Source organism: Salarias fasciatus, chromosome 18 (genome assembly GCF_902148845.1).
Source record: "Salarias fasciatus chromosome 18, fSalaFa1.1, whole genome shotgun sequence".
In the NCBI taxonomy this organism is placed as follows: Eukaryota; Metazoa; Chordata; class Actinopteri; order Blenniiformes; family Blenniidae; genus Salarias; species Salarias fasciatus.
Window position 1 is genome coordinate 6,281,102 of NC_043762.1, and position 23,659 is coordinate 6,304,760.

The 23,659-nt window shown below is 48.7% G+C and overlaps 1 protein-coding gene across 3 annotated transcripts in view; it reads left to right on the forward strand.

The window, feature by feature from the left end:
• The window catches only part of adgrl2b.1 (adhesion G protein-coupled receptor L2b, tandem duplicate 1), a 99,483-nt gene that overhangs the window by 48,526 nt on the left and 27,298 nt on the right, over positions 1 to 23,659 (forward strand). For 2 of the 3 annotated variants that reach the window (XM_030114534.1, XM_030114533.1), the window contains exons 4-8: positions 548 to 657; positions 6,477 to 7,277; positions 17,925 to 18,242; positions 20,748 to 20,848; positions 22,031 to 22,216. In XM_030114534.1, coding sequence (XP_029970394.1) covers positions 548 to 657; positions 6,477 to 7,277; positions 17,925 to 18,242; positions 20,748 to 20,848; positions 22,031 to 22,216 — 1,516 coding nt within the window. Of the gene's footprint in view, positions 1 to 547; positions 658 to 4,338; positions 4,354 to 6,476; positions 7,278 to 17,924; positions 18,243 to 20,747; positions 20,849 to 22,030; positions 22,217 to 23,659 lie in introns of all 3 variants that reach the window. The other variant, XM_030114532.1, reaches the window with a different exon arrangement.

A 23,659-nucleotide genomic window follows, 5' to 3' on the forward strand; every position in this document is an offset into this window, starting at 1 on the left:
CCGCTCACGGGTTCTACACGGAACAGCAAGAGAAATACAAACGCACACACACACACACACACACACACACACACACACACACACACACACACACACACACACACACACACACAGTAGCAGCTCAGTGTCGTGCCACCTTAACCTCAACCTTCACAGCTGAGTGCCTGACTGGGACCCAATGGTAACCTTATCCCTGGAGCACACGCACACACGCACACACACACACGCACACACACCCTCCACCCACGCCACTGCTAGCTCATTTGAAAGCGGAGGGCGTCTGACCCGCTGGCCAGTTCGCGTGTGGATGTCTTAATGAATGTCTTCTCCTCCAGCGGCGGCGCGACGACTCTAACTCCCAGCATGCCTTGAGCTGCTGCCTCTCACTCTGTCCCTCTCCCCTCCGCTTTCAGACCGGCCGCGGCGCTCGCCTTGCTTCCCCCCTCGCCGCCGCTGAATGTTGTGATCTCTCTCTCTCTCTCTCTCTCTCTCTCTCTCTCTGGGTTCAGTCGTGATGAAATCTCTGGTCAATCTTCTTTCTTTCTAGGTGCAACAACCGTACGCAGTGTGTGGTTGTCACTGGCTCTGATGTCTTTCCTGACCCGTGCCCGGGAACCTACAAGTACTTAGAGGTCCAGTATGAGTGTGTTCCCTATAGTAAGTATTGCCGTCTCACACTGTGTGTGTGTGTGTGTGGATGTGTGTGCGTGTGTGCGTGTGTGTGCGCGTGTGCGTGCATGTCGCTGCAGCTCCTCTCTTTGCTTGCCAGTGTTTTGTTTTGCAGACGAACCTTCAGCTGGTGCGTTTGCATTGCAGAGTCGTCGGCGTCCTTTTTAAAATCGGGTTTGATGAATTATGGTGGTGCGTCTGGTCGCCATGGAAACGCTCCTGAAACGCGTGTCTGACTCGCTTCTCATTTTGATGTGTTGGTTTTTAGACATTTCATGTGGGTTTTCAGCTTTCCGAGCCGAATCTTTCCCAACGGTGATCATGCGAACCTCAGACTCGACTTTTTTTCGCCGGTCAGATGAAGACGGACTGAATTTAGATTAATTCTTGAAATTACAGCATCTCCGTTTTCTTTCAAAATAAAAGTTTCATGTAGACCAACTTGATACAATGTCTGCGTCAAATACAGTTTTCAACTTAACACAAAACTCATTCTGTGATTAACAGCGATAAAAAAGGAATCCTTTTGTTGACTTTCAGGAGTTTTAACATTTTAAAAATGGTTGTAATTAACATTTTTTTTCTTTCAGCAGTCTCACAAATAACCAGAAGTTATGTTGGAATTTTCAGTGTTTCAGTCATTTAAAGGTTCGCTTCACACAAATGCTGAAAAAAAAAAGCCCAATTATGTGTAATGAAAGGCGCAGTGCAGATCGCTGGAGTGCTTCTTGTTTGCAGAAATCTGCCCCCGGGCTCCGTTTCCGCTCAAACATTCAGATAAACGAGGCTCCAGAGCGAAGTAATGTCTTGCTGAACCTGTGACAGATTGATTTGGTTTTGTTTTTATTTGCCGTGCCAGATTTTTCAAATTTATTTATTTATCATCTCTCCTGGAGATACTGACGGAGGATGAATCCAGCCAAGGCGGCGTCGGCCCCTCCTCTCCGTGAAACACATGAAAGAAGCATCAAACGGGGTGGAGGGGGACATTTACATGATTTAAATCCACCCTGAACGCACAAAGTTTCCTAAATCAGCTCAGCAACAACAAAAATATCACGTCGACAGTCCCGTCCGGACTTTCCTTCAGAAGGTTACGTCTGACTCTGTTTGCTCCTTCCTCCTCTAAAGAGACTAAAATCACCTTTTTTTTGTGTAAATCAAAGGTTCCTTCAGTTTAAACAGGAACAGACTCAGAGTTTGTGTAGAACTTCTCTCAAACACTCAGTTCCCACTCAGGGTGTGGCAACTTTTTAACATTTAAAGTGTTTCTGGCTCAACAATGTTTCAGAGCTCTTAAAGGTGCAATAAGTGAGAAATTTATGATCGAATAATAAAAACTGTTCCTATTAGTCTAATGATGTTGAAGAAACATCCCCTTTAACAACCCGTCATCTCCATAAACAATGTCTTGGCCCCGTTTAAAACTGAGAACTATTTTGGTGGGCGGGGCTAGCCGTCACTACTTCCTGGTTCTTGTAGCCCCTCATTACTTCCTAGCTCCATCACGTCTTCCTATTCCCTTAAATCTATCACTACTTCCTGGTTCCTGTAGCCCGTCATTATTTCCTGGTTCCAAAGCTAGTCATATGGTAGTTGATAAAGTTGCTGCACAAGTAGCGCATAATTTTCTATTTTATATCTGTGCCGCCGGTACAACACCCCCAAACTCTCTAAACTCTCACAAACTGGGAACCTGCAGGAAGGAAGAACGTTTTGTGATGTGATGTTTCTTACTGCACCTTTAAATTTGAATCCTTCTTTGACTTATTGATGGTGGACGGTTGATAAATGAAATCTATTTTAGTTTGCTGCTCCAAAAGTTGCCTCCTCCGTCTGCCTGATTTGTTTGATTGATTGAAAACTGTGTTTTACTTTTCATCGTTTTTCAGTTTTGATTTCAATGAGCCCCAAACAGAAAAGAACCCAGAATGGAGCCCTGTGGAACACTAATGCCAAACCCATCAGTGAAATGACTGAATATTCAGTCAGTTCAGTTTGTCACTCTAAAATAAACTCAGATCACAGACACAAACTCTGATGCTTCGATTTTCTGGTGGTGAAAATAAAGTAGAAACATGAGTCATATCGAATGAAAAACTTTTTTTTTCATGAAATTCATCTTTGATCCGATGTTTCCAAGGTTTTTTCATGTCCTTTTATCAAAAAGGTCATTGATATAAGTTCTAGACTTTTTACTAACTGAATAAACAGAAAGGGACCCAGAACTGAACCCTGAGGAACACCAACACTTCATATCTTTAGCCTTTAATGTTATACAATCTTAATTTTAAATTTCCAGACACAAAAAGTTCAACTCTAGCAGCCTTGATCAGGAATTTAGAAGTGGCTTCATTGTTTCTCTTATTTCCAGTTTTCTGATGAAATAAATCATATTTGACTTTTCTGCAGCTCGAATCATTTCATAAATGAATTAATCTTTGCAAATACGCCCACACACACGGCGCACACACAGACGTGCTAATATCCAGAGCAATAAAGAGATGATTCAATGAGTCATGCTATCTGTGCAGATGTGTCCAGATGGGAGTGAAATAAAGAGTGTGTGTGATTCCACTTCAGCAGGGGCGGAAGAAAAACAGTTTTCACTGGAATTTGTCAGGAAGTGACCTGAACTCATTGACGCCGGTGGCGTTTTAAAATGATGGAACGTAAACACTGAATAAATATTCCTTTTTTTCCTCCTTTCACACAGAGCTCTCCGTCACCCTCCTCCTAACCTGATCCTCTGTTTTCAGCCTCCGATCCGTCTCGAGAGCCACATTTGGACCGCAGGTACCCGGAACCCTCCGGAGCTCCAAAGGTTCTGAGGAGACGGACGGTCCGGACGGTTCGTCAGAACCGACCGAACAGCTGCGGCGGAGCGAGGCGGTTCCACCAGCTGCTCGGTGCTCTCTCCCAAACACAGCATTAAAATAGATAAATAAATAAATAAATAACACGGAGAAGAGAAGTGAATTGGCACGTCGATTGGCCCGGACCCCAAAACGGAAGAACCTGCTGTTCGGCCGGCTGCTTCTCAAACCAAACTCCAAACTTTGGGATTCAAACTTTCACGGCTGTCTCTTAAGGAGGCTGGCGGCGAGCCGAGCGGATGTGACGCGTTGCCGTGGTCACACACCTCACTTCCTGTCTGGATCAGGGAGGAGTCGTCGGGTTGCGGTTCTAGTGACGGCCCTCGGTTCCTGCGGTCAGAATGTGGTTCTCTTCCCCCCCCCCCCTCCCCTCCCTCCCCAGATCGACGCTCCATCAGTCTCACATCCGTAGTGTGTCAAGTGTGTGTGTGTGTGTGTGTGTTTGTGTGCGTGTGTGTGTGTTTGTGTGTGTTGAAGCCGTGACCGCCTGGATACGTTTTCTAAAAAAAGCTTTCTGCTTCTTTTGGCTTTGTGTTGCCGGCAGATAAAGACGGTAAGAGTTTAAAGTCCTGAGCTGTGTGTTTTTCTATCCTCAGGACTGGAGGCTTCCTCACTAACACCCCCCCCCTCCCACCCCCACCTCTTCCTCCCCCAGCAGCCCTGCAGTTCATGTCATGGCCATGCCCTCCGACTAATTCTTCTTCTTCTCTTTGTACCTGCCAGTTGACTCGTGATAACCTTTCTCTCCCTTTTCTTGCACTCTTCTCGCTTTCTTTTCCAATGCCTGAAATAGAAGTGGAACAAAAAGGTAAATGAGTGGTCTGGTCTTCCCCCTCCCGCCCCCCCCCCTCCCCCACTCCACCCTCTCCTCCCCCCCTTCTTCGGCTCCTTGTTTCTGTGGTGTTGAGTACAGAACCCCCCCCCTTACGTCTCCTGCCCTCTCCTCCTGATTGCCTCTCCTGTCTAATGCTAAGAGACCCCCCCCTCCCCTCCCCCTCCAAGGATTGTTTGCATCTACAGAGTCCAAATAATTTCCAGAAGTGAGTTTTAAACATCGTCCTGGAGAGAAAACGCCGCCGATCTGTTGCAGGGACTCGGGCTTAGCGCCGTCTGACCCCTGACCCCTGAAGAATGACTAGTCCTCTATTTCTCTCCTCCTTTGGCTCAGCCTCTGGGTGTGTTCACACTTCTGAAGGTCTGCTCGGATTCAAACGCACATCGGAGCCTCGGCGCTCTCCCGACAAGAATCAGACAAATCCAGCCGGACGGAGCCCAAAGAGGCGGAACCCGCTTAGAACGAAGAAAATCCCCCGCAGAGTCACAGGAAGTCCAGAATCCAGGTGGAAGTCATTTCACAGATAATTTAGATTGATTTCAAGAGTCAGTCAGCTCCAACCAGCATCTGAAGACAAACAAAAAGAAATCCTCTTAAAACTCATCTGGGGCCAAATAAAACCTGGTTCATTGAACCTTTTGGTCCAGAAAAACAAAGCCCAGGACCAGCTCAGAATCAGGAACCAAGTCAGAAAATTCAACACACCACCAGTACAAACACATTCAGGTTCTTGTCCAAAACTATACGAGACTAGAGTGAACTCAGTGCACAGGAAAACCAAAATCTTCTCAAATACGAAACTGAGCAAGTCGAGGAACGGCTGAGAAAGAAGGTTCAGGAAAAGATACCAAACCGGTTCAGAACCAGACTGAAAGCAGTTCAGGTACTGGTCCAAACCAAGTTCAGATAACAGTCTGAAGTCTCAACACAGTCTAGAACTGGTCCATAAAAAAACTACACCAATCCAAGAACAATATAAAACCAGTGAAACTGCTGTTTCCAAAAAGTCCAGATTCATGACGCGTCAGTTCCAATAAAACCAAGAACTACTTGTAGGTCTATAACCAGTCCAGACCCAGATGAAGTCCTGGATGCACCCGTTCAGTTCTGGTTCCAGAACAAACTGAATTCAGCTCAGATGAATTTCATTTCAAATCCGGTGAACAGGTCCAGGTTTCTGCCTCATCAGAGACGTTCCAGTCGGCTCTGTTAGCGAACGACTTCCTCTGTTTCCACCAAAGTCTCCAGTTTCTCTAAAGTGGCGTCGAAGCAGCAGGTCGTCATCCGCTGACCTGTCCTGGCTCGCCGTTCAGCGGCTGCCATCTTTTTGAGAACCGCACAAGTGTGAATGCAGCCTGAGTTTGCTTGGCCTAACTTGTCCCGCCCCCATGGCACGTGATGTGGCCCAGCAGCGGTGGCTGAGGGGGGCCGGGCCGGGCCCCGCCGGGAACGCACCAATCAGGCAAACCGCCGTCCAGAAGCGTTCCAGATGGCCTCCCTCACCCATCCGCCGTGCTGACAAGTGGCGAGAATCAGTCTACCTCCCCAACCCCCCCCGACCCCCGACCTCCACCCTCATTCTTACCTCTGCTTTGCTGCCGCCATCATCAACAACCCGCGGTTCACTCTTATCTCAAGATGTGAAGTCCGCCCCCTCCCCCTCCTCGTCCGGGTCCACGATGTCCGTGTGCATGTGCAGTGTGTCCGTGTAGCCGGATTGTTCATGTGGCGTCCGGGAACGCTCCGGTTTTCGGGGGGGGGGGTAAATAGGAAAGAACCCCACCGTGAACTTTTCCATTCCCTCATGTCTCTGGTTTGCAGGTTTTTCTGTTTTCCGTTCATGTTTTAGTTTCTTTCGTCCCTGTTAGGATGTAGCGGCAGACCCTTGAGGTGCAGCTTAACCTTCACACACATTCGCTTGCTTTCTCTCTCCCTGGATCGGTAGAGCTAAAGCTGTCGGTAGTAAAGCAAAAGCTTCACCGTCCCTGTTTTTTTTTTTCTGTCGTGCAGCAGCGAGAGCGACGCCTCTCACATGCCACGTCTTCGCCAGCGACCCTCCTGACTGGACTCTGTTTCTCGCTCTTCTCTGTCACTAGTTTTCATTTGTCCGGGGACCCTGAAGGGGGTCGGAGCCGCCACCTTCCTGTTTGAGGCCGAGCAGCAGGCGGGCTCGTGGTGCAAAGACCCGCTGCAGGCCGGGGACAAGGTCTTCTTCATGCCGTGGACGCCGTACCGCACCGACACGCTCATGGAGTACGCCTCCCTGGAGGACTTCAAGAACGCCCGCCAGACCACCACCTACAAGCTGCCGCACCGCGTGGACGGGACGGGCTTCGTGGCGTACGACGGCGCCATCTTCTTCAACAAGGAGCGCACGCGCAACATCGTCAAGTTCGACCTGCGCACGCGCATCAAGAGCGGCGAGGCCATCGTCAACAACGCCAACTACCACGACACCTCGCCGTACCGCTGGGGCGGCAAGACCGACATCGACCTGGCCGTGGACGAGCGGGGTCTGTGGGTGATCTACGCCACCGAGCAGAACAACGGGCGCATCGTGGTGAGCCAGCTCAACCCGTACACGCTGCGCTTCGAGGCCACGTGGGACACGGCGTACGACAAGCGCTCCGCCTCCAACGCCTTCATGGTGTGCGGCGTGCTGCACGTGGTGCGCTCCACCTACGAGGAGAACGAGAGCGAGGCCAGCCGCAGCCAGATCGACTACATCTACAACACCAAGCTGAGCCAGGGCGAGTACACCGACATCCTGTTCCCCAACCAGTACCAGTACATCACCGCTGTGGATTACAACCCGCGCGACAACCAGCTCTACGTGTGGAATAACTTTTACATCCTGCGCTACGACCTGGACTTCGGACCGCCGGATCCCGCTGAAGGTAGGACCGCATCTTTCATCTTTTAATCCATCTAATCTATATGTCAATACAAGAAATGTACCTGTCTGTCCCCTCACCCCCACCGCAATAGCAGAACGAGTTTTTCCTTTCATGTGGATCTGTTGGGTTTTCTCTGTGAAAGTGTCTCGAAATGACCATGTTGTAAGCTGAATTTAACTGACATGAATTACCTGGATGCTTTTTAAAGCTCGTCGTGGTTCCGGTCCTCTTTCTGATTCTCGATTGGTCGCAATGTAACAGTGGAGACAAAGATTTTTGAATCGAGGTTGAAAAACTCCAGAGGTTCTCTAGTTGTTCCCTGGTGTGGGATCTCCCTGGGTGCTTGGGTAGCAGGTTGAGTGGAACAGTGGTTCAGCCGTGACTCATCGAGTTTAGCTGGTTGGAAATTTGAAATTTCGGTTCAACAGAGCAGCAGGACGTCCGGTAGACCGGTGACGGCAGGATTAGCGATGCAGCTGACGGCCGGGTTTAGCAGAGCAGCTCTCAGGTTCTTCCTGCTTGTTGTGGAGGATGAGAACCCCGGCTGAGGTTCGTCTCTTCACTCCAACTTCCCTTTTTCAGGTTGATTATTCAGAGTCGTTTTCAGGAGCCGTCTGATCTCTAAATTAGCCAAATGAAAGTCCTGAAACGTCGATGGCGCGCTGGGCCGTTGCTCGATAGCCCGTATCTGCACTGGAGTCCTGTTCACGCTGCATTGCGAGCGAGCGGGCGCCGGTGGAGTGTGGCGCTTGCGGAGACGTGTTGGTGTAATTGTTCCATTGTTTGGCTGCAGCGTGGGACGTCACAGATGGCTGCCTTTTAATTCTGGACGCTCTTCAGGTGTGATAAAGGAAGGAGGGCTGTGTTAGTCTTGGGGAAAGGGCTCATTTGCAGAAAGAAATTACACATTCACCCCGGTATGAGAAACCTGCTCCCGGCGGGGTCCCGCCGCCGCCGCCGCCGCTGCCTCGCGATAATAACGCACGCCGGCGACTGCTGCATCCCGGACCCTGTCGAATTCTTTAATCTGTGAGCCTCATCCGGAGCCGTTATGAACACTGGCCTCCTGAACTTCCCTCCGACGACGGGAATATCTAGGAGGAGTATCGCTGCTCGCTGTGACGGCGGCGAGGCGCTCCTGCTTACCTCCAGATTTCAAGTTGTGTTGCCATGGTTACCTCATTAACTTGTTTTTTTTTTGTTTTTTTTGCGACAGATCAGGAGATAATCTCCGTGGTATTGTGAGGTAATGTTTTGAAAAGCGTCAGGCTGAAGAGTGTGTGAGTTCTGCAGCACACGGTGAATCAGGGGAGCGGCAGATCAATTACAGTGAAGAATCTTGTCAGGCGGTTAAAGGGCTTAAATTAATCTGTGAAGTGCTGAGAGGCGACATGCGTGTCGTCAGACAGGGACCTTACATCAAGCCCATAATGGCTTTAATTACCTGACTGCAGCCACCTCATCCTGCAGAGTGCGGCTGGGTCTCCTGCATGAAGTGGGGAAACGAGAATCTTGACCTGACTGCACCGTATATTCACAGTTTCCCTCGGCGCGCCGTGGAAATCCGGCCGCGGGGGGATTCTTTTGTCTGCTTAAATCAGAATGATAATGGCCTCGGCTGCGCCGGTAACGCTTCAGTGTGTGCGCCGCAGAAACACTCCCTTCCTGCAAAAGCACCAGGCTGGAACCACCTGATGGCAGCGGCACCGCCGGCGCTGCTGCACGTCCACCCCCGACGGCAGCCCGGACCCAGTACGAGGCTCAAATTAACTGGACTCCTCCAGAGTCTGGTCTCTGCTGGCTGTTATTTAGGAGCAGCAGGTTGAGTGGAGGAGTTTGCATCTGGACAGCAGCAGGGTTCGACTAGCGGCTAGCAGCGGATTTCACAAAACCAGAGCTGGTTTGGCAGAGCAGCTGCTGTAGCCGAACTACCAGATGCAGGTTTTGGCACGGCTCCTCGCTGCAGGTTTAGCTGAGCATCAGGTTTAGTGAAGCAGCAGCAGGTTTAGTAAAGTAGCTGGTTTAGCGGAGCAGCTGGTTTAGACTCCCATCAGCTCTGTGCTCCATTCAGGTGCAGATCATCCAGTAGCGAGACAAAATATTAGAAAGTTTTTCTTCCAGTCTCCAACAGTAAAAAAAAAGAAAATTAAATGTGATTCAGAGGCAACAAAACAAGAGTGTCGGAGAGAAGCTGAAGAATGTGTGTGTGTGTGTGTGTGTGTGTCAGTGGAGACCATGTGCTCCTGAGCTTTGACCTCTTGTCAACACGTCTGTTTGCCCCCCCCCCCCCCCCGCCGTCCTGCAGCAGCCTCAATTAAGCGCTCGTCAGGCGGAGAGGTGACGAGCGCTCCCAGTTAAACGAGCCGGCCGCGCTGTCGCCGTGGCGATGTATGTAAATGTAATTAACGGCTGGATCATCATAATTAGCCTCCTTGTGTGGGAAGAGCGCCGGTCGGAGGAGGAGAGCTGCTCCCTCAGCTCACCGTGCGGCGACGCCACGCCGCATCCTTTCATCCAGACGTTGATTCACTCATTATCTCCGGCGCTGCTTTTCCCGCCGCCGCGCGCTGGCTGGGAGCCAATCAGGAGCCGGCGTTGTGTGCAGGACTTGACGCCGTGTGTCATTAGGTGTGTTTTATGCGAACATGTTGCGACCCGGAGGTGCCGAGGCCAGCGGAGCTCGCTCGGCTCGCTGCTGAATGGCACTTCAGAATAATTGGTTCTTGTTATTCCTCTTTTTTCTCCCCTCTTTTCCAAATCTGCGCCTTTAACTTCTTTACTGTGTAGCCATTAGGATTTACTGCTGCCCGTGATCTGCTGTTGAATTAAACTACCTGTTCTGAGAGTAAACTAATGGTGCCCAAATAATGTCTCTCTCTCTCTCTCTCTCTCTCTCTCTCTCTCTCTCTCTCTCTCTCTCTCTCTCTCTCTCTCTCTCTCTCTCTCAAACTGAGGGGCATTTGAGGCGTAAAGGAAATTAATTGTGGCCATTAAGATTCATGGACCAGAGTGAAGTTACCTTCAACACTACAGCTCTCTCTCTCTCACACTCTCTTTCTGTCTCTGTCTCTCTCTCTCTCTCTCCCTCTCTCACTCTACCGCTCTCGCTCTTTCCCTTTCCCTCTCTCTGTCTGTCCCTCTCCCTCTCCTTCTCCCTCTCTCTCTCTCTCTCTCTCTCTCTCTCTCTCTCTCTCTCTCTCTCTCTCTCTCTCTCTCTCTCACCCCCCCAACTCTACTATGCTCTCTCGTCCTCTGCTGTCAGAGGCATCGACCTTGTGACGTTCATCCGGAGCGTCTCTCGGTCGCCGGCAGGATTAGAGGCTTGAAATGAAAAGCCTTCCTTCAAAAGCAGCCGAATAATTGATCTCACAAACTTTGTCGTGTGTAAGAAATCTTATCAAGCGGCTGGAAATGTCTGGTCACGTTCTGGAGCGGCGTTCTGCCGAGAGAGTCCGGGTTTGGAAAGACAGCTCCTCCAGGTCGGAGGTCAGGGGTCATCAGATGGTCTGAGTGTGTTTCCGTTTACAGCAGGTTTTCAGCAGGTGCTCAGAGACGCTGGAAATGCAGCATTGCAGAGTTTTCTCAGAAACACGGCGACTCCGTCTCTGTGGAATGAGTCCAACAAGGTCCCATCAAAGTAGCTTCAATTCCCTGGTTTTTAAAACGCACCTTTGAAATTTTTCAGGGAAAATTTACTGATTGGTGGTGTTCCTCAGGGATCAGTACCTGGTCCAGAACTCTTCCTCCTGAGTGGTAGTCCTCCTCAGGGATGAGTACTGGGTCAACAACTCTTCCTCCTGATTGGTGGTGTTCCTCAGGGATTGGTACCTGGTCCAGAACTCTTCCTCCTGATTGGTGGTGTTCCTCAGGGATTGGTACCTGGTCCAGAACTCTTCCTCCTGATTGGTGGTGTTCCTCAGGGATCGGTACCAGGTCTAGACCTCTTCCTCCTGATTGGTGATGTTCCTCAGGGATCGGTACCCGGTCCAGAACTCTTTCTGCTGATAGGTGGCATTCCTCAAGGATATCAGGTGCAAAACTCTTCCTCTTCCATTTAAATGACGTCTGAGAAGCTCTTGACACTTTAAAGTTTGCATTTGCAGTTGACTTTTTAAAGGGACATTTTAAAAACCCAAATAGACAAAATATTGAAGGTCCAGAAAATCCAGTTCTGTTAGGGACCTGGATCTGCTTTTAGACAATTTGAGACAATTTTGGGTGAAAAGTTGTTTTGTTTTAGCAGCCTCACAGGATTCAACATGTGTCCGTCTCCTCACCAGAACTCAGAGTTCAAACTTTCAGTAAGTGAAAGCTAGCGAGGTGGATGTACTGTGGCTAAATGCTGCTGCTATAGCTAATGTTGCTACTGCTGCTAATGCTGTTCCTGCTGGTGTTGCCACTCTTGTTGCCAACGCTGCTGTAAGGTGCAGTCTCAGACCTCCCTACAGTCTCTGACCTCCCTACAGTCTCAGAGTTTCCTACAGTCTAACCCCCAATGCACACCGGCTCCGGTCCAGCTCCGATCCGGCTCTGGAGCCTCTGCGGAGCTCCGGTCTCTTTCCGCAAGGATCCTATTTTTCCGGACGCCGCAGCCCATTCCGACAGAAGCAAGTCGGGTGCCGGAAGGAAACTCGATACGTGTTCCAAAATAAGTGACTTCAAAATAAAATCTGTGTGTTGTTTTGGCCTTAATATTCTATTTTTTTACTTCTTCTGGTAGAATACAGAACAAACAATGTCATGTAGTCATTATACGCATTAGAAGAATGAACGAATGACTCCAAAATGGCTCAAAACAGCTCTGTGACCGGAGAAGCTCTGTGTTGCCAGATTGGGCGGGTTTCTGCCAAATCAAGCTTCTTTTTTGAACATGTTGGACGGGTTGATGAAATGATTATGTGTTTATGATGTTTTTTTTTATCATACAAATACGGTTTTAATGTGCATTTTCAACCGACATGGCGGTTTGGGCTGCTTTCTATTGAGTAAAACGGGGTTCCTCGTGTTTACGGGGGATAACGACAGATCTGGCGGACTGCAGAGACAGTGGTGTGAATCACAGTGCTGCGGTATACCGGACCGGAGACGGACTGTCCAGTGTGCATGAGGGGTAAGACCCCCCCTACAGCCTCAGTTCTCCCTACAGTCTCAGACCCCCCCTACAGTGTCAGGATGTATCAGGCAGAGTTTTCTTGTGTTTCTGTTTACAGCCGTAGAGTCAATAAAGCAGTGATCTGCTACACTATCATCACAGCTTTAGTCTTTGTCATTTAGCAGGAACAGTGACGCCTTCCTCGGCGTCGGATTAGAGCACGGCAGTCTTCTGGTGCCTCTCGAGCTCGGCGTCGTGTAAGCCGAGCGTGGCGGTGCGAGCACGGCGGCGTGAGCGCGGCGGCAGCGTGAGCGCGTATAAACACACTGATGTAAAATTCATGTCTGCTGGGATTTGTTTCCCTGTCATTAATTACTAGCACTGGCTCCAAGGTAAAGAGGCAAAAGACCAACACACACACACACGCACGCACACATTCACACACACACACACACACACACACAAACACACTGCTGTCTTTGTGGGCCTTCCATTGATGTCGTTCCCAGGGGTTTTTCCTTCAATGGAAACGGTCTCATGTTTAGAAATGTGTAATCAGGTGTTTGACCCCACAAACATAGTGTGCTCAAATCACAGTCACACTCACACACTCACACACACACACTCACACACACACACACACACACACACACACACACACACACACACACACACACACGCGCGCTTTGTTATTTACTGCTCTGCAGTGTTGTCTGCGTCCATTGAGCAGCTCCCGGGGCAGATCGGTCGTGTCGGGTCATTAAAGTTCACATTCAGATGAACAGCAGCTGCTTTATGAGAAGATGCTTCGTTAATGAGCAGAATGTTAATTATCCCCGAAATCTGAGTCGTCTTCCAAAAGCTTTTCATCTTTATGTCGGCTGTAAACTCCGCCGAACTCCAGCTGGATGCCGAGCGAACTTAGAAATGATCCCTGATGACGTAACCACTCACAACGTTTCACATGAAAACGCTTGGTTTTTTACCGATTGTTTCAGAAAAGTTTCACGCTTACACCACTTGTTACGTGAAAACGCTTTAGTTTTTCAGGTTTGTTTCAGAATCTTTTCACGTTTGCCCCCTCGTTTTAGGAGAAAATGCTTAGTTTTTAAGGTTTATTTCAGAAAAATTACACATTTTAGGTGGAAAATGCTTCGTTTTTAAGGTTTATTTCAGAAAAGTTACACGTTTTAGGTGAAAATTCTACGTTTTTAAGGCTTGTTTCTGAAAAGTTTCACGTTTTCACCACGTTTTAGGTGAAAACGCTTTGTTTTTCAGGTTTGTTTCAGAATGGTTTCACGTTTACCCCCTCGTTTTAGGTGAAAATGCTTAGTTTTTAAGGTTTATTTCAGAAAAATTACACATTTTAGGTGGAAAATGCTTCGCTTTTAAGGTTTATTTCAGAAAATTGACACGTTTTAGGTGAAAATGCTTCGTTTTTAAGGTTTGTTTCAGAAAAAATTCATGTTTACACCACGTTTCATTAGCAAACAGTGTTCCTATCTACTGAGCGTGTGCTGAACTGCTGGTTATGAAGGAAGTTTCCAGAAAGTTGCTTTTTTTCTCATTTTCATGTCGATGTGGTGGAAGCGTTTTCTAAAAGTTGCATTTTCATTAAACTAAACTCGCCCCTAAAGTTTAATGAGTAACATCACTGAGAACCGACGGGCGTCGAGACCACAGAACTACAAACATGGCCGACCTTTAGTCTGTTTTCTGCGTGGTGCGTTCAGGGTAACTGGAAAACCTTTCATTCGTCGTCCTCCTTTAATCTCTGCCACGACGAGCCTGATGGTCGTTTGTCACCTGAAAACTGAAGACTGGTAAATAGGACATTCCCAATTCGGATGCATAGTTCCCAGCAGCATGAAAATGACACTTTGGTGAGTTAAAGTGACAACTTAGTGACAAGAAAGACGGAAAATGTATCATTGCAATAAAAGATCTGAATGGATTTTTTTTTTCATTAAATGAATAAATTAATGTGATCACAACTCATCAAACCCCACAGATTTAGTGTTTTACTGTTATGAATGAGTCACATTGTTCCTCTTCACTGCGTCTCTCAGGTTTTCATTACAAGTTGACTTTAAAAGAAGCTTTATTCAAATCTCCATGAACACTGTAAGCTGGTGCTGTCCCAGTTAATCTCTTTAATTGTGATTAATTAATGTCGAGCTGCCAAGAGATTAACTTTTTTTTTAGTTCATGATCTGTATTTGACGTAGTCATGGCGCTTTATTTTGAAAGATCTGAAAAGGCCAAAAAGGGAAATTCTTCCTTGCAGCAGATTTCTCAGTTTCAGTGTTCAGACTCTGACCGGTGAAATAATCACAACCTTCACATTTCTCGGTTTTCTTGACGCAGGTGATTGAAATGTGACCAGTTTTCACTGAAAATGACTCCAGCCTCAACATTTTAAAGAAACTGCCTGGGGCCAAACCCAGAAACCTACGAGTCTCTTTGCTGGAAACAGGATTATTTCAACGTTTTCGTGAAGTTTTAGGTGAAATAAATCAGTTCTGTGTTCTAATGTCACAGCGGGTCCTTCTGAGAACCGACGGGGTCGTCACACTGAAGCCGCTCTCTTTAAACAAGGACGAGTTCTGGTTCAGGTCGAACTGGAGGTCTGGTCCAGGTCCAACTTGAGTTGAAGTTCAAGTCTGACTGACTGGAATTCTGGTTCAGGTGCGACTGGACCTGATGACAGTCCTCCTCTGGGGTCAGATCCAGGTTCTACCCTCCTCTGGGGTCAGATCCAGGTTCTACCCTCCTCTGGGGTTAGATCCAGAATCTACCCTCCTCTGGGATCAGATCCAGGTTCTACCCTCCTCTGGGATCAGATCCAGGTTCTACCCTCCTCTGGGATCAGATCCAGGTTCTACCCTCCTCTGGGATCAGATCCAGGTTCTACCCTCCTCTGGGATCAGATCCAGGTTCTACCCTCCTCTGGGACCAGATCCAGGCCGACCAAGCCGACAATGGGAGAGAAGGTCTCAGAGCGTCTTCTGGAGGGAAGAACAAACCCTGATGTTCTCCTCCTGGATTTGATCTGCAGTCAGTTCGTTAGAATTCACATTCCTGCTGTTCTTCCACTGTTCTTCTCCTCCACTGTTCCTCCACTGTTCCTCTACTCAGCTGTTCTTCTGCTGCACTGCTCCTCTACTCTACGGTTCCTCTTTCTCGATCTCAGGCATTTGGAGAACATGTAGAACATTAAGGCCATGGCGCAGATTCAAATCAGGCCCTGCGTCATGTGACGCAACTGTGCTTACCACGGCTCCGACATTGAGATAGATGGATCTTTAGCACGTTGAGGCGTTCCACAGGGAACGTTCATGGATCCCCTTTCACCTGCTTTGGTTCCGTGCGAACCACTTTCCACCGTTTCGCCCGTTCCTCAGGATCAATGAAACGGACGATAAACTCGACCCAGCCCTCCGACATGCTAACTGCTGCACCGCTGCTGAGTTCCTTTATTTTTCTCACACAGTCATTTATTCAACCGGAGTCAAACCGTGGCACCGTTACCCGAGCAGACGGAGCACGTTCCACTGCTCCACCACGACGCCCAACACATGTTCTCGTGTCCTCGTGGTGTTCTCATGGTGCTCTCCAGGATCACGTTCTCCTGCTGTAAACCTGGTTCCGCTCACGCTGAGCCTCTCCCCGGAAAGTGTAAATTAAAACGGACTGAGATGATCCGGGCCGAACGCGTTCCGTGTTTACATCCCGAAACGCTGCTTTTAAACGTCTCCAACTGGTTACTGGAGAAGCGAACGCCGCTGCAGCGGTTGAGTCTGTTCTTAGACGCGTTTCTGCCGTCCGGCCAGAATGAGCTCAGAGTTTCCATGAAGCACTCGAAACATCCGATCTGTTGTTTACGAATCAAAAAATGTGCTGATGGTTCCGTTCTGCTCATATTTACTTTTAACACTGTGTGTGTGTGTGTGTGTGTGTGTGTGTGTGTGTGTGTGTGTGTGTGTGTGTGTGTGTGTGTGTGTGTGCGGTTGTCCAACACTCTGTCTGTTTACACGTTTCGGTCAGATGTGAAAAAGCAGCAGAACTCACACTGAACTCCAGCTCCGTTGGTTCTGTTGATTCTGTCAGTTTTACCGGTTCCATCAGTGCTTTTTTTCCATCTGTTTTGTCGGTTCTGTCGGTTCTGTCAGTTCTGTTGGTTCTCTGGGTTCTTTCAGATCCCTGGGTTCTGTCAGTCCTCTTCCTCTCCTCCTCCTCTTCCTCCTGACCTCCTCACAGTTTTGTAATGAACTCAAATATTTTAACAACAGTTTGGGTTTTTTTTTCTTTTGCGGCTGTGTAATGAGTGTGAAACCTGAAATGTTTGAGTGTGTGTGTGTGTGTGTGTGTGTGTGTGTGTGTGTGTGTGTGTGTGTGTGTGTGTGTGTGTGTGTGTGTGTGTGTGTGTGCGGCTCCGTCACACTCGTCTCAGAGGAACCGCCGCTCCGTGTGTGATGATGGAGTGTCAGATAGCATGAGATTGCATTTTCCCAGAAGCAGCGCTGTAGTAGCTTTCAGGACGGCCCGGCTCGCTGCGAGGAGGCGCTTTCATCTCCAAATACAATCAGCTGCGCACACACACACACACACACACACACACACACACACACACACACACACACACACACACACACTCACACACACAGAAATACCTTCTACACATAAGTATATTTGCATCCACACAATTGCACTCATACATGTATCTATAGCTATATATCTATATTTTTTGATCTATGTATTAAATCACACATGCATGTCATTTATTACACACCTTCATCCACATGCACATACTTGCACGCACATGAACACACACAGACACACACACACACACACACACACGCCGGTGTGCTTTCTGTAGTCACACTAGCTGCTCAGACTGTGTTAAAGTGTCTGGATTTCTCCTTCAGCATCAGTCTGTGTGCACACAGCGACACACCTGCGTGCACACACACCCATACACACACACACACACACACACACACACACACACACACACCCGTGCACGCAGATCCTGGACTGAATATCGCGGGACGTCTTCTTGCTGATGTATGAGATTCGCCGTGAGCGCCGCGCTTCTCCTTTTAGCGCTATCAGAGCGAGGGAGACGAAGGAGAAGGTGAGGAGCAGCCAGGTCTTTGTCTCCATTGTTGACATTTAATCAGCCCGAGGTAGCGCTGCGCCTGGGGGGGGGCCGCACCGCGACAGTGGGGGGGGGGGGGGGGGGGGGGGGGGGGGGGGGGGGCTGCCGCCCATTCCCACCTTATTTATGGTTCTGAGTGGTTGAAAGCAGCAGGAGTCAGACGCTGACGTGGTTTTTGCTGTCGTGGAGGAGCAGAGAGGAGGCCGAGCTGCAGTCAGTCTGACGGCCTCCCCTCCTGTGGGGCCGGGGGCGGGGGGGGGGGGGGGGGGGGGGCAATGTGATGAGAAACTTCCACAACAATGGAAACGTTGAATTCCTGATGTCCGATTTTTCTCTCTGACCTGTGAAGGCATCGTTTCCATGGTTACCATAGCCTCGTGTTTTCCTCTCCCAGTGCCGGCCATCGAGGACTTCTCCGTGTCCTCCTCCGGGCCGCGGGCCACCACTTTGTTCACCACCACGGCGGCGTCCACGGTCCGGGCGGCGCCCGGCGACACCACGGCGGCCGGCGGCGCCGGGGCCGGGGCTGACCCCCGAGACGGCCGGGACCCGTTCGAGGACTCCCGGGGGCCGGGGACCGCCGAGCCCACCGTCCCCGAGCTGCCCCCCACCCCCCGGCGCTTCTGCGAGGCCACCAGGAGGAGGGCCATCGACTGGCCCCAGACCCACACCGGCACCCCCGTGGAGAGGCCCTGCCCCAAAGGGACCAGAGGTACCTGACAGGGCGGCGGCGGGGAAGGGGGGGGGGGGGTAATGGAAGGATGTCCTCAGCCTCCATGTGACCAGATGTGTGGTTTTCAATCAGCTGACCAATGGAGTGATTTTCATTATGCTGAACTGACTGATCTGTTTTACACAACAATGAACCGCATTCAGTTTTCGCGGGTTAATTTCAGGTTGATGATCTGATTTCAGCTGACCAATGGCGTCGCCGTGCTCCGGAAATCCCCCGCGATGTGAATCGATCACATGAACTGCGTTTTTCCCTTCAGCCTGTTTCAGATCAGATGTTTGTATTTACTGAGCGAACAGTTTGAATTTCGCTTTTCTTCTGTGAAATGTGGAACAAACAGGTTTTTACCTCCAGTACAGAAGCCTTCCTCTCATGTTTTCTTTACAGCAGCGTTTGAGGATTACACAGCTTCTCCACACAGCTTCTGAAACACCTATAAAATATTCAATCCCGTATAAAAGGCCGTTTACGGGCTGATGTAATCCGCTGTAACCGCAGCACAGATTCAAATCTGAAGCTTCTCTGTTCGCCCAGCGGCTTCGCTGTCGTGTCCGGCTGAGATTAACAAACCCGCCGATGGATTATTCTCTTTATTCTCTCTCTTCTGACATTCTCAGCAGACAAACTCCTGAAATCTGATTTTCGGCTGATAGACGACGGGAGGTGGAGACGCTGACGGAGGCGGAGGCTGACTTCATTCCTTTTACTGATTGTGTTGTTTGCTCTGATCCTCGCCTCAACATTAGGAACATCGAGCAATGTTTAAGAACTAACTTTTACAGAAAAATTCAAATTTCTGTAAGAAAACAACAGAATCCAACATGAAAAATTAGTCAAATTTGACTGATCGAAAGCGAAAAAGGACTATTTGAAATTATGCAATATTATCCAGATAATACATTGTTATAATATTTTTGATATTATATTATATTAAGTTAACAATGTTATAAAACACAATAAAGTAAACATTCCAGTAAGAGTAAATGCTTTAAATAAAATACTTTAAGAAAATCATAAATAAAGTCAGTGAAGAAGGCGTGAGCTGTCTTAGAAGGAGAACGGGTAAAACTGCCAGCGTGTCAATCAAAACGAGCAGATGAACACATCCGATAAATATATTCAAAAAGCAGTAATCTTCTGAATAAATCATGAAATAAACGCGGCGTTCAAAGCAGATCGTTCCCTGGATGTTGGAGATCCGGCGTCACATGAAAGCGAGCGCGCGGCGCCGCGATTATGAGCGGCGACGTAAACGGCGGCGTTTTGACGGCGGTTGAAGGTTTCCCTCCCGGAGCCGTGCAGTCGGGTCATTATCGGGGTGGAGCTGACAGCGCCGCCGCCGCCGCCGCTACCTTCACACCCCATCAGGAGGCTGACAGAGCTGTCAGCGGAGTGACAGCAGGAAGACGCTCTGGCGGAGGGGGGGGGGGGGGGGGCACGCAGACCGCCCAAGAGCTGCTTTTGATCATGTTCAGGATACCGCAGAGATCCGGCGCTTCAGATCCGATACGCATGATAAAGACAACAATCCTCGCTGAGGAGATCTGCAACTTTCAAGCCTCTAATCTGACTCTCAGCTGAGAACAAAAAAAAAAAAAACATGTCACTGATGGCGTAATGCAGAGAGAAGCAGGGATTTCGGATTTCTGTACAGAGTCCCTGAAGGCGTCGTCCAGCTCAAACAGCCAATCAGACGCTTCCTTTGCTTCCTGGATCGTTTTAGGAAATCAGCTCAGTTTGTTTCACAGAGAAAATCCTCAAATACGATGAAAAGCTAATGCTAAGCTAGTGCTAAGCTAACTGACCTCGTGACCTCATGTCAGAGAACCAATCAGCTTCCAGCTTCACTTTCACTGAAGTCTTTCTTCTGACTGAGCCGGAAAATACCAGAAACACCACCAGGCTGGAAGGCAGGCATCCCGAAACAGAAACCAGTCCTGAACCGCTTCAAAACCAGTTCCAAACTAACTCTAGAATCCAGAGTAAACCAGTTTCAAACCAGAATAAACCAGTTTAAAACCAGAATACACCAGTTTCAAACCACAATTAACCAGTTTCAAACCAGAATAAACCAGTTTCAAGCAAGAATTAACCAGTTTCAAACCAGAATTAACCAGTTTCAAACCAGAATGAAGCAGCTCCTCAGCAGACGGGGGCCATGTGTCCTCCTGTTTCCTGGTCTCTCTCTTTCTGCATATTTTCAAAGCAGGATCCGTGTTTATTGATCTTTCAGATGTTTACTGGAAAGCTGTTTACATGATGATCAATGTGTTTATTTCAAGGCGAGTTTTCATTTCTACGGTTGCCTTTTTGAAACTGTTTGTATTTGACCTGTTAATCCCTGGTGTTTACGTTTTCTTTTTCATGTTGTTTACCAGTTGATGATTTATTGTTTTCCCTACACACACACACACACTCTTTGATTCTTTCCGCGGTGCGTTCAGTGACCGTGAGGTTTGACGCTGTGTGTGGTGTGTGCTGCAGGCGTGGCGTCCTTCCTGTGCACCGTGGCCGGGACGTGGTGCTCCAGGGGGCCGGACCTCAGCAACTGCACCTCCCACTGGGTCACCCAGGTGGCTCAGAAGGTAAGAGCCTCCGCCGACGTGAAGACCGGAGGGAAACGGAGAGTTTGAGTGCAGTGAGAATCAAAGAGCCCGGACTCCGCTGCGCTCTCACCGTCACGCTGGTCTGAGCGAGATGTGGCCGCTCAGATAAGAAGCACAGCGCTGGCTGCGTTCTGAGGGGGAGATCAGCTCAGTCGGGCCGCTTCACAGCAAAGAGCAGCATCGATTTCATACAGAAACACTCAGATTATAGAGCGCGAGACGGCGTGACAGCGGCTACGCTAGCAACTCTGAGGAAAGAGAAAAACACGTAAACCAGCAGAAAACTCACGGGAAACTAACACAGCCAACACAAAACAGCAGAAAACCAACACAAACCAGTGGAAAACTAATAAAAACTAACTGAAAACCTAAAATAAAAACTAACACAAACCAGTAGAAAACCAACACAGACTCAAAGCAATCGAGCCAATGAAAACAGCAACTCAAACAAACCAAACCACTAAAAACCAACCTGCCTCAGGAGAATGTTTGGGTCGAATCTAGAGGATAAAATGCCAATAAATCACTAATTCTAAAAAAGAAAAAAAAATATTGAAAGTTGGAAAAGATCAATAACTATAAAGTAGATCAAGCCGTTCAGAATAAATTGGGAATTTGAATTTTCTATATATATATAAAATTTACAAAAAAAGCTTTTGTATTTGAGAATGAAGAAAATTTCCAAGAAAAACCTTTTGAGTTAAAAAAAAAACATCTAAACAATAAATAATTCCTAGATGAACAGAGAAATTAGATTAAATTTAATATCAAGTTGAAAAAAAACCTTCTCATCTCAGATAAGAAACGCAGATCCATATTAATCCATATTAATCCATATTTATTAGAGTCTTTAAAGGCTCATTAGTCTCTTAGGACACATTTTTCACTGATTCTATTGATGGATTCTTATTTTCCATGAAGACAATCTTAGATTACAGTAATAAGAAACATTCCGTCACGCATTCCTCCAGACCTACATTGTTCTGACCTCCAGCTGCTCTTCTGCTCTTTCCTGTGGTTTTTCAAATGATGCAGATGCTTGAGGTGGTTTCCTGTTCTACGTCATGTTCTCCATCCCATTCTCCATTCTGTTCTCCATCCCGTTGTCCGTCCCGCTCTCCTCGCCCCCTCTGAACTCCTCCGCCCGTCTTGTGTTTCCAGATCCGCAGCGGGGAGAACGCCGCCAGCCTTGCTAACGAGCTGGCCCGCCACACTCAGGGCCCGGTGTTCGCGGGAGACGTCAGCTCGTCGGTGCGCCTGATGGAGCAGCTGGTCGACATCCTGGACGCTCAGCTGCAGGAGCTCCGGCCCAGCGAGAAGGACTCAGCGGGACGCAGCTTCAACAAGGTGCTGAGGGCTGGGGCTGGGGCTGGGGCTGGGGCTGGGTCTGGGGCTGGGGCTGGGGCTGGGGCTGGGGCTGGGGCTGGGGCTGGGTCAGGATCCAGGGCTCTTCCTCTGCGGTTCCACTCAGTGAGGAGGAAATAAAAAGTAGCTGATGAGACGAATCTCAGTCTGCTGCTCCTCTACCTCCTCATAGATATGCATGTAAAGGCTGGATGCTTCATGGCGGGGTTTCGAACGCCATCGCTGGCGGCCATCTTGCTCCAGGCAGCTGGCAGGCATGAAAAAAATGCATTATAAAGTAAAAATACAATTACTAATATAACAGTTATTTGAATTATTACACTTTTTAACTAAACATGCAATAATTCACAATATTATTTTAATAATATTCATATATTCTAAGCATAGATAAAAAATAAACTCAAGTTTTCACTCTATACTTGATTTTTATGAAGCCTAAAACTTGATTTTAACATTTTAATTATTCATGCAGTGTCATATGTACGTCTCTGAGGTTTACAGCAAACCAAACCGCCTCAGAATCGGTAGAAAACTGACCAAGTTCTAGTTGTTAAAGTAGAAGAACACAGTGTTCTGAGTGAGTCGGCTGCCTGGAGCAAGATGGCCGCCAAGTGAGACGTTCCACTGGCCGGTAGTGCGGCTCACACATCCAGTCTTTATTATATATATATCTATGTTCCTCCTCCTCTTCTTCTTCCTCTTCCTCCTCCTCTTCCTCTCCTTCATAATTTCTTCTCATGAATTTTTCATCAAAAACTTTGAAATATAAAAATTTCATCTCTTTTAAAAGTTGATTAAATACGATTTAATGTTTATTGAGTTTGAAAAAAAATTAATTAAATCAAATCACCAGCCTGAGTCAGGAGGAGGAACGGGGCAGGGGCGGGGGGCAGTTAGACAGAGGCTGGAGACGGGGACAGTTAGCAGACGGGTGGAGGAGGGGGCAGTTAGCAGACTGGGAGGATGGGGCAGTTAGCAGACTGGGAGGAGGGGGCAGTTAGCAGACTGGGAGGAGGGGGCAGTTAGCAGTCTGGGAGGAGGGGGCAGTTAGCAGACTGGGAGGAGGGGGCAGTTAGCAGACTGGGAGGAGGGGGCAGTTAGCAGACTGGGAGGAGGGGGCAGTTAGCAGTCTGGGAGGAGGGGGCAGTTAGCAGTCTGGGAGGAGGGGGCAGTTAGCAGACTGGGAGGAGGGGGCAGTTAGCAGACTGGGAGGAGGGGGCAGTTAGACTGGGAGGAGGGGGCAGTTAGCAGATAGGTGGAGATCTGGGCAAATGGCATACTGGAAAGAGGGTATAGTTAGATGGGTAGAGGAGGGTGGGGATGGGGCAGTTAGCAGATGGGTGGAGGAGGGGGCAGTTAGCAGACTGGGAGGAGGGGGCAGTTAGCAGACTGGGAGGAGGGGGCAGTTAGCAGACTGAGAGGAGG